This window comes from Aphelocoma coerulescens, chromosome 17, assembly GCF_041296385.1.
Source record: "Aphelocoma coerulescens isolate FSJ_1873_10779 chromosome 17, UR_Acoe_1.0, whole genome shotgun sequence".
Lineage (NCBI taxonomy): Eukaryota > Metazoa > Chordata > Aves > Passeriformes > Corvidae > Aphelocoma > Aphelocoma coerulescens.
The window spans coordinates 4,670,379-4,685,065 of record NC_091030.1 but is presented as its reverse complement, the minus strand read 5'-3'; the positions used below and the strand labels follow the sequence as shown (position 1 = coordinate 4,685,065).

General features: G+C 40.2%; 1 protein-coding gene across 7 annotated transcripts in view; it reads left to right on the top strand.

Annotated features, from left to right (window-relative positions):
- The window catches only part of CDK5RAP2 (CDK5 regulatory subunit associated protein 2), a 73,666-nt gene that overhangs the window by 3,096 nt on the left and 55,883 nt on the right, over positions 1-14,687 (top strand). For 4 of the 7 annotated variants that reach the window (XM_069031527.1, XM_069031526.1, XM_069031528.1 and 1 more), the window contains 9 exons: positions 2,580-2,690; positions 3,487-3,563; positions 4,310-4,430; positions 5,875-6,026; positions 6,935-7,091; positions 8,381-8,434; positions 8,849-8,968; positions 9,568-9,660; positions 11,024-11,242. In XM_069031527.1, the coding sequence (XP_068887628.1) occupies positions 2,580-2,690; positions 3,487-3,563; positions 4,310-4,430; positions 5,875-6,026; positions 6,935-7,091; positions 8,381-8,434; positions 8,849-8,968; positions 9,568-9,660; positions 11,024-11,242 (1,104 nt within the window). Of the gene's footprint in view, positions 1-1,287; positions 1,490-2,579; positions 2,691-3,486; positions 3,564-4,309; positions 4,431-5,874; positions 6,027-6,934; positions 7,092-8,380; positions 8,435-8,848; positions 8,969-9,304; positions 9,392-9,567; positions 9,661-10,301; positions 10,376-11,023; positions 11,243-14,687 lie in introns of those variants that run through there. The other 3 variants (XM_069031529.1, XM_069031530.1, XM_069031531.1) reach the window with 3 other exon arrangements.

Below are 14,687 nucleotides of genomic sequence, written 5' to 3'. Positions count from 1 at the left end.
CCATTAAAATCTTTTTGCAGTGTGAACTTTCTCACATTTTACACATTCTCTTTTATTAACCAATAACTTTTAAATTGTCTGCCTGCTCCAACTTTCATCCAAGAAAGTGAACATCAGAGATGACATTTGTTTCACTCCTTAGTTTATGATTACATAGTCTGTTTCATTTGCCTTTTGAAAATATTACCCTTAAGCACTCTGGTTTATACATGTGACAAGAGTTGAAAAATGCTGAGTACTTTTGAAATCATTTTTTCCTTTCGACTCAGAAATATATTGAATGTATGGAGATTAATAAGAAGTTCAGCTGGTACAACTTCAGAGTGTTGTTGTCACTTGGACTTTTTCTGAATGAGCAGGGACTGCTGGGATTGATCTACTGAATGATCTACCCTGGTTGCTTCAGGATGTGGGAATGAGCCACGAAGTTTATGTAGGATTTTTAGTTGCTCGGATGATTTTCACTTTTGTGAATAATTATGAGGCACCTTGCTGGGCAGGGATTATTAAACAGAATTGTTTGCAGATGCAGGCTCTGAGTGCAGTTACAGAAAGTAATCTTGGGTTTCACAAGCTAAATATTTTAGAAATTGTATGGCTAATAATTTTTACAAATAGCACTGTACTGTTCTGGAAAAGCCTACATAAATATTTTATTAGTGCCTGTGTAACATATTAGATTTCCATTTGCTGAAAGCATCTGGCACGGGACACAAGTCTTATTTGAATGAATGTTTTATGCTTAGTCTCTTAAAAAAGTTTAGGAGCAGACTCCTTTCTTTAATGAAACCATCAACTAAGTTACTGCTTCTACAAGGAAGGTTAAAAGTGATAAGCAATTTTTCCCCCAAAGAATTGCACTATGAATTATGGGGTGGCACAAAGGTTTTACTGTTGTTCGATTGGGCTCACTTGTGTGCTTGTGGCTTTTCTTGCTATGAATAAAGTTACCTGGGTCCCATTAATGAGGCTGCCTTCCCAGGCTTTTGCTTAGAAAATATTTCTGTTTCAACATGGTGTCTTGTATTTTGTTCGAGTTCTATCTTTTAGAAGAATTACTTAATGTTGTTAAATTAAAAAAATCTCTCCTGAATTCTTATTGTGTAAAGTTAGTCAGTATTTTGATACTTCAGGAATATTCTAAAGGGCACAAGAATATGTATTATATATTTAATTAACAAATTCACAATTGAGTGTGTGCGTGTCACCCACGTGTATGTACGAGTTTAACTATGGCGAGTGGGTGGAATTCCAGTCTTGCACTGTTGAAAGCAAAACTTTTGCCTGTTAGGATTGTTTCTTTTTTTTTTTTTTTTTTTTTTTCCTTTTCTTTCTCTCGTAATTTTATCCCATTTGTTGCCGAAGAGCTGGGAACGACTGATACTTAAGAGACAAAGGATGTGGCTGGGGGGAGGAGGAGAAGGGGAAGGGTGCAGCTGGCTGCACTCTCTTAGCTGGGGAACTTTCTCTTGGGAAGAGGAGAGATACGGTGAGATTTTGGCTGGGGGGTGAGGGGCTGGGCTCGGCTGCTCTCTCGCTCTCGGGACTGGAGGAGGGGACAGTGCTGGTGCTGCTGTGGGGAGAAGTCGCTGCCACTGCGGAGTTCTGTCCTTTCCTGCTTCTTCCTTACTGTGGGGGAGCCTTTGCTTGCAAGAGCCGCTGTTGAGCTGGGACCTTACTAACACCCGATCTCCCTAGAAAGAACCGTCACCATCTACTTGGGTGCCTGAGGGGAAAACCCGGGACCCCCCATCCCCTTCCCCCCACTCCACGGGAGCCTCTCCAGCTGCTTGCGGGAGCCCGGCTGCCGCTGCCCAGCCCCGCTCTTCGCTGCTGCTGCTGCTGCTTCGGGGTTTCTGCCACACCTCGACTCCACACCCCGCGTGTGCCCGATCCCCCGCGGCTCCTGCTACGGCCGCGGAGTTTCTGCTACGCTTTGTTTGCCGCCCTGGCGTCTGCTCGCCTCCGCTGTCGCAGCCGCCGCCCCGAGGTTGCCGCTGCAGCCCCTTTCGCCATGCGGAGGGGCCCCGGGCCCGGCCGCCCCCGGCGCTTTGTCAAGGAAAGCCCTTTTGTCTCTCTGCCGCCCGCGCGGCCGCCATTGACCGTGTGGGGAGAGACGGGCGGCCCCGCGGCACAGCGCCCCCTGCAGGCGCGGGGGAATCCCCGCAGCCGCCCTGCCCGGCCGGGAGCCGCCAGCGCCCCTGGCGGCCGCGAGCGGAGCTGCAGCGCGGGGGAAAGGGCCCGCGGCCGGGAGAGGCTGCGCTGGGCTTGTGCTTCTGCTTGTTGGGGCTGCCCTTGCTGCTGCTGTTTGTCTTGTTTTTTATATATATATACACATACACATAAAGAACTGCTGTTCCTTTTCTCATATCTTTGCCTGAAAGCCCCTTAATTTCTAAATTATAATAATTCGGAGGGAAAGGGGTCACATTTTCCATTCCAAGGGAGGTTCGCCTTCCTTGGCAGACACCTGTCTTTCAAACCAAGACAAAAACCAAAGGAGAGTATTTTTTTTTTTTTAATTTTACTTAATTTGAAACACGTGGCACAATTTTCTCATTTTCTTTCTTCTTTCACAGCAAATCACTGATTTGAAAAAAGAAAACTTCAACCTGAAACTTCGTATTTATTTTCTGGAGGAGCGAATGCAGCAGAAGTTTGATGGTCCCACTGAAGAAATCTACAAAATCGTAGGCATTTAGGATAACACCCTGGAACTGTGTCTCTTTTTGAAGAGTTTGTTTTGTGGGGAGGTTGCCTATTTCACTTGTCTTCTTAGTCTTTTTTTGTTATTGGAAATTTTGGTGTGATTATTTTATTCTGACCTTATTCTTTTCCGTAATAACAAAATTAAAGTGACCTAAACAGGTGCTTTCCTCAGGTCTCTTTTCCATAATGGGATGGAAACTTGAGTCTCTCTTGATGCATGTCTCAGTAGTTAAGAACATAAATTGATGTTTGGGTGGATCACAGTTTCATCTGAGTATTGCTGCCTGGTGTTCTCCACTGGTGATTTTTTTTGTAATTGCTGATGTGTTCAAATGGTGTTTGTCAGCTTCTGGGCCAAGGAGTTCTTTGTACAATTACATCATGAGAGGTTTCCTCAGGCTATAATAAAATAATTCTAAAATTACTGTTGATGAAATCAGGTTTTTAAAAGAAAATAAAATATCTTGTAGCTTAACAAAAAATATGCTTGGAAACCCTAGGAATTCCCAAACTGAAGTGCAGTACTCCCCATCAGAGCAGTTAAGTGTGTGTGTAGGGGATTTGTATTGCTTGAGTGCAATGGTCCTGAATGCTTTTGATATTTCTGAAAGGCTTGAACCTTGCAAAATATGCCTTTTAACAGCTAAGTGTCTATTCTTAGCCCACTGATACTTTATATTTGCTGGTCCAAGCAAAAAGTAATCTACACATTGCCAATAACTTTGGGGCTGGGTGATCTTCCAGTTCTCTCCAGACATTTTCATTCTTTTGTCACAGAACATTGAGCTGAAAGTTGAGATAGAAAGTCTGAAGCGTGAACTGCAGGAGAGGGAGAAGCTACTCATCAAGGCCTAGTAAGCACCAGTTTATTTCTTGATGTCCATTACTTAGGACTTGTTTCTATGTGTTTTTCCTTCCTAATGCTTTAGGAATTGGAAGATCTAAAGGGCACTTATCTAGAAATGTCTTGTTCAAAACTAATCCAGGCTGGCAGCTGTTGATTGCCCCATGGGCCTCAGTTGTGGTGGAATTTTCTTTGTTTTCCTGAGGACCAGATGAATTTTGTTTGATCTCTCCAGGTTGCTCAAAGGGTATTGCTGTGCTTTGAAGGGAGCCTTGCACAAGGTCATACTAGAAAGCAAAATTTAGGTGGCAGTCATGAAGGAGTGGTCATCTGATGCTGAGTAAGGAAACACTGCCTGTTCTTTTCTCACGAGGTGTTAACAAATACTGAAAAGGCAAATGGAGAGATCTCAGCAGCTCCATGTCTTCATTTATTTCAGTGCTGTTTCCTGTAGAAAGCACAGCTCTGCTGAAGGTTTTGTAGTGTATTTGGAAGCTTTAGATATATAAAGGAAATATTTCACTTTTTCATCATACATCTGAAATGCTTCTTTATCCACTGTGCCAAGGCTTGTATGTGGAACTCAATGGACACTACCCAAATTGCTGTACAGTCTGCAGATGTTTGTATTTAACCTTAAAGTGATAAGCATGTTCCAGAGAAGGTGGAAGGTGCTTGAGCATAATCCATCAGCCAGTGGCACCTGAAATGTGTTCCATGTTGATGTGCCCTGGGATTTATGTCTGTGTCTTTCAGTAAGGCAGTTGAAAGCTTGGCCCAGGGTGGTGATGCTGAAGTGCAGCGTGGGACAGAGGCACAGAAGAAGATGCAAGAGATGGAGGAAATGCTGACTGGCAGAATAAACCTTCTGGAAGAGGTAAGTGGCCACAGCTGAAGGAATAATAAGAAATCACTGCTGTTTTTGTGCTGTTATCTGAGATTTGATACTGTGGTCAACCTATGTTTTCATAATGTCTTTTTTCATTCCTCACTATCTGTGCTTGAGATGGTTTATTCCTGTATTTATTGCTGAGCCATTTCTGGTTACTTTACAGGGGAATTGTAGTGTAAACGGAAGGGACCTACAAGGATGATTGAAGTCCATTTAAAGTGAGCTCCTTGAGGGAGGAGGAAAGGGCAATTTCCATGACCTCTTACTCATTTTAGTGGAACTGGCATTTCTGAAAGCATTCTTTGTGCTGTTGAATTGGTAGAGAAGTTCTTAAATTACTTCCTCTGTCCCAAATCAGTCAGGCTGGTGTTTCCCAGATCTGATAGGTTGAAGAGCAGATTTTCTAATCTCATGGACATCAACTATATTCTGTAGCCCATAGATAGTGTTGGCCTCTGACATTAATTGTATTCTACTTATGAATTCAAACACTGTAGTGTGGTTTTAGTCACAGGTTTACACAGCACCATGTAATTATATAGATCCAGGGAGTGCTAACAAAGATAAATTTCCTTCAGAGTTCTGGATTGACAGGTGAGTGTTGGCAAAACAGCTTTTCAGGAGAGGGGCTGAGTGGGGAAGTTCACTGGTGAAGGAGCTTTTCCTCTCCCTCCCCCAAAGAAATACTTTTTAATTTAGATGTGAAAGCAAGAGGGGTATGACTTGTTAGGCTACAAGGAGGCTTTTATTTCATAAGAAGCTAAATTGGGTGAGCACAGTAGGGATGCTTACAGTGTGAAAATGAAGATCTGAATCAAATTTGATGTAGTATAAGGCAAGTGTCTTTTTTTTGGCATTCTCCATTTCTGTGAGTTGGGTCACCCAGAGGAAGTTGACTGAAATCTGTGGCTGTTATCTCAATTTCTTTTGCTGTTCAAGAGAAAAATGTCTGGTTCATACTTTATCAATGCTTTCCAACATCATTTATAATATTGTAAGAGAGTTTCAGTTAGCTACAGTGAGCTTTGGAATATTAATTTATTGAACAAAAAAAGCCCTTATTTAACCTCTTTAATTTAAGTGTAGCTTTTTATTATGGTAGTGGGAGAACAGTGGGACAAAACCATGTTATAATTGCTAAATCTAAAATCATAGCATAGGGGTACTTTTGTTTCCAGTTCTGCTATCAGTTAGGGTATTATTTATTTCTTTGCAACCTATTTCCCTTCTTTCTGTAGCACAGAAAGTGGATTAATCTTGAAAATGCAGACACAGAGTTCAGAAGCATTTACAAATAGCTTGAAATACTTGGTAAAAGTTCCTAAACTAGACATCCTGATGTATGTTGGGTAGAAGAAACTTCAGTATGTGAAAAAATTCATGAGCATTTAGTTCTTATAGGCATCAGGATTGTGTGTTTTAATTTCAGAATCTTAAAGCTGCCCAAGAAGAGGTGGAAAAAGCCCTTGCAATGACAGAGAAGGAGAAAGCTCTGAGAATTGCTGCTGAGCAGAAACTTGCTTCAATTATGAATGCCCCGGCCAAGGATGTGGACAAGGTTACAGAAGCTGAGAAAGACAGGTCAGAACTGTTGAGAGTAATGTTTCTAACTGCTGGAATTCTTTATTGTTAAAGTGTGAAGAGTCAGCATGGGTTTGGGTTTGATCAGTTTGGTCCTACCCTTGGGTACAGGAGACTTACTGGCCATCTATGGAGTAAATGGCAACACAGCAACCAGTTTAGTAGCTTTGTGTAGCAAAGTCATCTTTAAAAGTTCTCTGAAAGCCTAAAAGGGTCAGGATGTGTGAAACATAAGCTCCTAGGTCAGGCAGGTAAATTTAATGGGAAGAGAAACACTGTTAGAAATACTTCTACAAGCCAGGTTACAAAACATTGAGGAATCAGGAATGGCATCTTGTGCTGCAAAGTTTTCATGTGTAACACTCAGGTCTGTCAGAAAACATTGTTACTGTTCTTGGAATACTGGAAGTGTGAAGATGTGCATTGGCAAAAGACAACATCACTGACCTGACTTGTTTTTAGTGTGTTTTTTTTTTTTCTGTTTTGTTTATGTGAAATGAGAACCAGCTTAGATACAAATTTAGATGAAACTGAGTACTCGATGGAGACACTTGGTGAAGGCACGTAAGGATGTGGTGTGTGAGCCAAGAAAGGAAAGAGATTAATAAGGTTTTTGTGTGTGCTGTAAAGGACAATGCAAGTAAAATATTGAAACTTAACTGTTGATATTTGAAGTGGTATTGGAGGAAAATAAGAATGAGCACTTTGCAGATAGCTCAACCCTGTTTGCTTGTGTTAAGGTTACAGCACTTTTTCATGTTTTCCAGGGTTATGAAAGTCCTCTTTTGAGTTCTGCAAGTATTGTCTTGAGTCTTCACTTAGAGGAGTTGTCTGCAAGATTTACTGCAATGACTGGAGAATTGGTGGTAGATGGTGCAAGATTAATATTTGAAATCGTATCATTTTAGGCTTATAGAGCAACTGAATCTGTCACTGAAAAGTAAAGAAGCTCTAATTCAGCACCTTGAAAAGTCTCAGAGTGGCTCTTCTGATGGGAACTTGCCAGCAGAAAAAATCAGAGAACTTACCATTGCTTTGAGGCTTGAAAAGGATGGTGAGATAGAGGTGAGGAAACTGTCTGACCAATTATATCTTATAAATCTCATGGGGGGCAGGATTTTAAAGGTTTTGTGCAGGACACTATGTGAGTGACATCAGCCAATTTTTTAAAATATTATTTCCTCCTTCATTTTCCAGTTCCTTACCATTCATGGTTTATGCTGTGGCTTGGTTGGCAATATTCATCCTTATTTATCCATTCATTCAGTGAGAGGTTGTGTTTCCCACTGACTTTATGCTTGTGTAATAGATACTGTGCAATTGCTTTACAGAAGTATATATTAGAGAAATCCTGGATGTTAATAGATCCCTCACTGGATGACATAACTGCTGTAAAAGTTAAGAATGTGACTTGAGAGTTTGTTCTTGGGAAGTGTCTCTGCTGTTATGGTCTGGAAAAAAAGCTGTGGTAAGGGAGGAAGGCAAAAAAAGATCTCATGAAATAAAGTGCAAAGTTTACCCTTTAGCTTACAAAAGGTGCAAGAATCAGTCTTCTGTTTCACTTGGCTCCTAAATAGGAAGACAGAGATCCTGAAAGCTGGAATGTAGAAGCAGGTCCTGAGGCTTGTTGTCTTTTTTTCTTATTGGTTATTCAAAGAAGAAATTAAAGCTGGCAGAATTAAGAAAGTTAATTATGGAGGCTGTCAGGCATCTGAGAATTTTTCTTCCCTTTTGTTTTGAAACTTAATATTGCTCAGCTCAGTACCTACACACTTTTTTTTTTGTCTGTGTCAAGAATCTTTTATGATTGAATTGATTACAGGTATTAAAAGTTTTCGGTTCTGGGTGATCTTGCAATTAAATCAATCTGTGCCAGGAAAAAGCACCCTGATTTCACAAGAGTATTTGTGTGTCAAGGTGAAAACAGCATCATCTGTAATCATTTCACAGGAGGTGGACAGAGTACATGTGATCATTTGAGGTGCAGTATTGGAGAAAAAAATCTGATGAATACCTTTGCACAACTCTGGTTTTATGTATGATTACTTTTTTAAAACAAATAATTCTGTAACCTCCCCAGGGAAAAGTGCTAATAAAAATCTCTCTTGATAAAAGCATCTTGCTGACGAAGATAAATGTCACATAAAAATGCACCTCTATTCACTCAGCAAGTGCAGTTGTTCTGTCTCATTGAGCATGTTTTGTGGGGTTTTATTTTCTTTTTTTTTCTTCTTAATGTGGACTGGCTTATTTCATGCCCAGGGCTTTTAAGCTCATTTTGCTTCACTTTAATGCTTAATGAGTGCTGTTGAGAATGAACTGAAGTGACCATAACAGATGTTTTGTTCTTATAGGCTCTTAGAATGGAGCTTAAAAATGAGAGAAATTCCTTTGAAAAAAAAATTCAGGTAAGTTCCAGTTTTTCTCCTGTTTCCTTGACCCCTTACAGTGTGTGTTGGGCTCCCTCTGTTATCCTTTCATAGGCACAGGAGGCCTTGACTCCAAGAGAAGCAGAGCAGTTCCTCTGTTAAATTCTCTTTTATATGGGATGACAGGAGGACTCCTCCTGTTTTTGAAGCAATTTTCAGGAAAGCTGATAGACACACTCATCAAATATTGAAGGTGATGCTCATGTCCTGCCCCCTTCTTATAGAATATTCGAGGCACATCTTTAAGATGCTTCCTCTCATTTTGGAGACTGTATTTTATGTTGGTAATCTGAGTAATAAGCTCCAAGAGCTCTGAGGGAATGTACTTACTGATGTGCAATTACAGTATGTCTTAGTGGGAAGTTAATGCAACTTTCACATAATCTAATTTAGTCACTCCAAGAAGAGCTACAAGAAAGAGAAAATGAGCTTGCTGTTGAAAAGAAGAATGGTTTGAAAAGGGATAAAACTATCCAAGGACTAACTGTTGCCTTAAAAGCAAAGGAAAAAGAGGTAGGGTGATTGTGATCTTGCTGGTTTGTTGAAGTACCACTGGGGTGGGGGGGTTGGGGAGGGAGAGTTGTGTGTGTGTGTGGCAGGGTCTGATCTCACTGTAACCATGAGGAGGCTTCTAGTGGGTCCCTGTCACTGCTGTCATCTCTCTAAGCAGTTTTGTTTGTCTTCAGTTTGGGCTCTTGGACTGGAGGAGAGAGGAGAAAGTTAAGTATCTTTCTCCCTTAAGAACGTTAAAGAAAAATGTTTTCAGCTGCATGTTGATTTTTATCAGCTCTGAGCACCACTTAGAAGATACGAGGGGTATTTTATGTTGTTGAGTGGAGCTGTCAGAGGCAGCTAAAATAAGAGAGGTCATCGTCAGCTGAAGTTCAGATTGTGTGGAAGAGTGGGAAATACTTCACTTGAGGGATAGGCAGTCTAGTGAGTGTATAAGAGCAAGAATTTCTTTACATAAGATTTACTATGATGCATTTGGTGTTCTTGAAAGTGTTTTGTGTAGTTGGATGAATGGATAATGAGATGGGGTAGAAATTACTGTGTCAGCATCCCTTGGAGATAACTCTTCCTACATAGTATTCATTTTACTTTTTTTAAAGAATGAGGAGCTGGGTTCTGAAATTGAAGAGTTAAATGCTTCATTGGCTAAGGCAAGAGAGGCAACTCACAAGGCACATGTCCAAAAATTCAAGGTAAGAGCAAGCAATTTGTTGTGATTTTCCCCATTCCTGCTCCTCCCTTCTGTGTAATTCCACACAGCAGGCAGTACTTGCTAACTTTGAAAGCAGAGGAATGAAAATTAGCTTAAAATGTTTTAAAATGATTAATTTTTTCTACTTTGAAAAAAAATTCCCAAATCAAATTATTTGAAAAATAGAATATTAAAATGTCAGATAACTTAACTTACCTTGGTTCTCTTCTCTTGCCTTTTTTTTTTTTTTTTTAATTCTAAACCAACTGCATATCTTTAAGGGAGAAACATGTAATATCAAAATAAGTTATAAATAAAGACCCAAATTATTGGGAAGCTGAGATTGTCTTGAGCGTTTTTTTCTGGACCTGTTTTTTTTTTCCCCAAAGTATGGTGCCAGCACAGGCTTCCTATTAGCAGAGTTGAACTGGCTGTGAGACACCTGCTTGGAATTATTTATATAATAAGTGTGAAATCAGTATTTATAAAATAGTGGAATGTTATTTGTGAAAATGTGATTTAGTACTGCTTTTTTTGTGTGTGCGAAGGAGAAAAGGGGCTTTATGATTTTTGAGACCTTGATGATTTTTAAAAAATTCTAAGTTTTAAAAGCATGCAACTGATCCCTCCTGTCCACAGAATCCACATTGCAGAGCAAGTCCTTTTCCTCAGTTCTCTGCTTCTTAGCTACAACCTTGAGTTGAAGGCAGTTCTCTGTGAGTAAATCGTGCTGCAGAGCTCACTGCTCCTGTCACCTCTGCTGTGAGCTCCAGGGCCAGTTGTAGCAGTATGTGGTGGGGAAGAACACAAAACAGGCTCATGTCAAGGGCAGGGGTGGAGTCACCATCCCTGGATATGTTCCAAAAATGTGTGGCTGTGGCACTTGAGGACATGGGTTGGTGGTGAACGCCATGCTGGTGCTGGGTTGGTAGCTGGACTCAAATCTTAAAGGTCTTTTCCAACCTTAATTTCATGAAAGGCTCAGTAACTTCCTGCCCTAGTCCAGACTGAAACTGGACTCTACTCCAAAAGTAGAGTTTTATGTAATTATTGCATTGTGAATCAATAATACTGCCATGACCTTGTTTGCACGGTGGACTCCTTTGTATATAAACCTTTCTCTCATTTTTTGTTACCTCAGACTTCCTTAGCCTGCACTGGATGTCATGGAAAGTTTTGTTGCATCAGTAGAGGAAATTTTATTGTTACACTTTCCTTGTTTTGTTGTTTCACTGTTTCTTTGCAGCACCAATTCTAAACGCTGGGAAGAGGGGCAGGATTGTGGGTTGGGATGCAATGGGAGTAAGGACTCCCAGGCTCTACAAAACCCACTTCTGGAACCTGACTGCTATTTTGTGTTTCAGGGTGCTGCAGATTATCAGGCTCTGCTGATGGAAAAGGAGACCCTGCTGGCAGAGCTGCGCTCAGAGAACCTCACAAAGGACGCTGAAAATCGCAGGCTACAAAGGATAATTAAAGTCACTGGTCAAGAGCTGAGTGATCTGAATTTGCAAAGAGAGAAAATGGAGAAGGAGCTGGATGAAGCACAGCTACAGAAGAGCAGAAGTGACAAAACCATTAATGTTATTATCACATTTTTGCTTTATTTCCTAAAGTCTAGAAATAATTTAGTGCTTTAGCAGGTCCTTTTCTAACAAAATTAGGTTTTTAATTTAAATAACTTCTGGGAGGGAAATACCTGACACTGCCTAATGCTGTGTATGAAGGCTGAAGAAAATTCTGGCACATAATCTGCAAAGAATAGTATTTTAAATATAATTTTGATAGTTAGGTCCTAGGAAAAAACACATTAACCTTTAAAAGTGGTAAATAGTTACTCTTGATTCCAGTTTTTCTGATGGGAAAATCTGAATATGCATGATGATGTACGTTTACATTTCTGCCATATTTATCTTGTTGCATATCTGTAGATTATCTTAAATTTCACTATTTAAACTCTCTTTTTGTTGTGACCTGGAACCAAACCTCAGCCTGCTCTCCTAGCAGGGTCACTGTAAAGGCTGTATATTAAATAACTTCTGCTTGTAAAAGCCCAAAGCACAGGATTAATTGATCACAATTTAACATAAAAAATGAGGTGCTGTTCATTAATTTTGCTGCTTCATATTCTGTTGAGGGTTTTTACCTTGCTGTGGGCATTCAGATAAGCTCTCCTGCTCACAGCACTCACAGCTGATGCAACAAAGTGAATGATTAGGTTTCTCCTTTTCTTCCTTTAGAAGAAGGATGCACCTTCTCCTGAGGCTTTGACACAAAACAGTTTTCACCTGAATGCTTTGTCATGTGGATTTTGCTGAAGTCTTCCCACTTTTGCTTCCACGAGGGCAGCATTTACATAATGAGCAGAGTCCTGCTTGCATCCAGAGTCTGATCCTCCTCAGTTGGGGATTAGTCTCCTGCTATATTAAATTACATAAAAGATTTAATGAGCCTGTCTTTATTCACGAGATGTTTTGGTTCCATTATTAAATAAGGACCTTAATAAAGCTGGGAGATCTGGAAACTGCTGCTCCTGCACTATTCCTTAAAACCAGCAGAGGGGTCTCTTTACCTACAAACGAATTAAGTTCCTCTTCCCCTCGTACACCCAATTTAACACATTTTTGTTTGATTGTCAACTGTGGTTTGGCTGCAGTCACAAAATCTCTGTCTTTGGCATGCTTTGAGATTTCTTCAGGGTGTTGAGGTTAAGGAGAGTGAGAACAGATCGCTCTTGTCAGTAAAACAACCACAAAGAGCATTTATTGATTTGAAGTATTTTATATTTAACTGTCTTTTCTATTCAGATTTTTTTTCATCTTCCAGAGCAGGTAGAATATAACTGTACAGGAAAGACAGGAAAAATAGGACTGAGTGGGGAGTTGCTGGGGGATTTGATGTTACCTGGATTACAGAAGCCCTATTTGACTCCATTATGTCCAAGTTTTTCATGTAAATGATGAGCTTCTTGGGGAAAAGCATTCCTGCCAAAAGATGAGCAGTCTTACAAAAATTATATCCCTAACCTATTTCCTACTCCCTGCAGAACAGCTGCTTCAATTTCAGAGCTGCAAGCCCATTGGATAGAGCCACATTGCCTGTGAAGTGTTGACCATTAAGTAGTAGATATGTGTGAGTTAAAAAATGCTGTGAGATTTTGCTCTTTGACAGATAGGAAACTGCTTTGGTGATCTGGTGCAAGCTTTTTGAGACAGCCTTAAAAACTCAGTTCTATTTATGCTCCAAGATATCTAGTTATCAATGTTTCTATTTTGTTAGAATAAAGTTAGCAAAAAAGTGTATAAACTGTAGAAAATGCCCTCAATATCTGTAATGAACTGCTGTCCTAGCTCTTCCCTCATAGGGAAATTTGCAGTGACTTTCCATATCCTGTAATTGGGGTAATGCTAATTTTTGTGCATGTTCATTAAAAAAAACCCCAAACACCCCAACAAACAACCCCCCTGAAATGTATTTCTGGCCTACTGTAAACCCAGTTTATCTGGACATGAACTGGGCATTACTAACCTAGAAGGGAAGAAGGTGAAACTAAATCAAATAAGACTGTTCAATGTGAGCTGATCATCCAGATCATAGACTTTGTCCAGTATTAGGAGTTTCCTGGATTAATGGGTTATGGTGTTTTTGAACCATGTTCTTGCCTCAGGGTGGGCAACTTTAAAAGGTATCTGAAAGAGCTTTTAAAAGCTCTTTCAGTTCTGTACTTTCCAAAAGCTGTTGTTAAGTATCACTTTTAAGCATCACTGGCAAGATGCTGTTAAACATCACTTAAAGCTCTTTGAAACAAGAAGCTTTGGACTTAAATTTTAACACACTATTGGTGAGGAATAAATATCTCATCCTTGATGTTGTTCATGGCTATCATGTTACTGTGCCTGTAACAGGGATGGAATGCTTCTTCCCCAAGAAGTTTGTTCAAATTTACATGATTAAACACTTCACATATCCATTCTCTCTCCAGGCCTAAATGTAGACAATTAAAGTGTATTTACTAGATATTCATATTTGATCAGTTGGTTGGGGAAATGCAGAATAACTCATTAGGCAGAATTTATTATTTAGTCTTCCTACCTGTAGTTTAGCCTGAGAGGGAGGTTTTGAAACTTCACAACTTAATTATTCACCAAACTGGTTTTCATCTGACAAGAAGGGGGAGGCATCTGCTCCAGTCTTTGATATTGTAGTGTTTCACATTCATTTTTCTTAGTTCAGCTATCATTAATCATAGGAAAGTCTCTTGGGGAAAAGGTTGGCAGAGGGAATTGCAAAGTTTATGCTCTGAGAGCTGTAGGTGCTATATTATCCTTCCAAGTCAGCGTATAGAAACCAATAGATTTTCTCCCAGACAATTTGAGTGGTCAATGAGTTCAAGCAACCTGCTACAGTGATGGATAGTTTGGTGTGTTACAGAATTCCAGCTCATGCAAAGAAGGTAATTTTCAGTCTCACCTCTAGCTTTCTTTGGGAAGGATTTAGGGAGTTGTGGGGGCAGAAATAGTAGAGGCAAAGTTATGTGCAAATTGCAAATCTCGCACAGGCTGTTTTACTTTTTCCACAATTGCATCCCTTGTCAGTCCAGCTCTTTCCATAAACCTGGCTATTACCCAGTTTTGCTGCTTTAAAGGGTGAAACCTGGTTTCTACACCTGACAAGTGCTGGGCACCAAGAGGACTGAGATGAGATAATGGGTGGAGTACAGTTGCTGTAGCAGCATCTTTCTACCTCTGCATGTCTGTTGTCTTCAAGCTGCTTGTGCTTTTCATTAAGAGGAGTCACTGTGTTGGTCACTTGAAGTTACAGGACAGATGAGAAGTCCCCTGAAGTTTAGTTACAGGTAATGTGTCAGTTAAAGCTGTTCAGTAGTGTAATAGTATAATAGTAACATTTAAAAAAGCCAAGGAGTGACCTCTGCAGTGCAGGGAATGTGGTAACACTGCTGTTGATCCTTTGCTTCCAATTCCAGTACTGTGTGGGAATAGACTTAATGTGACCCACTTGAAGAGCTCC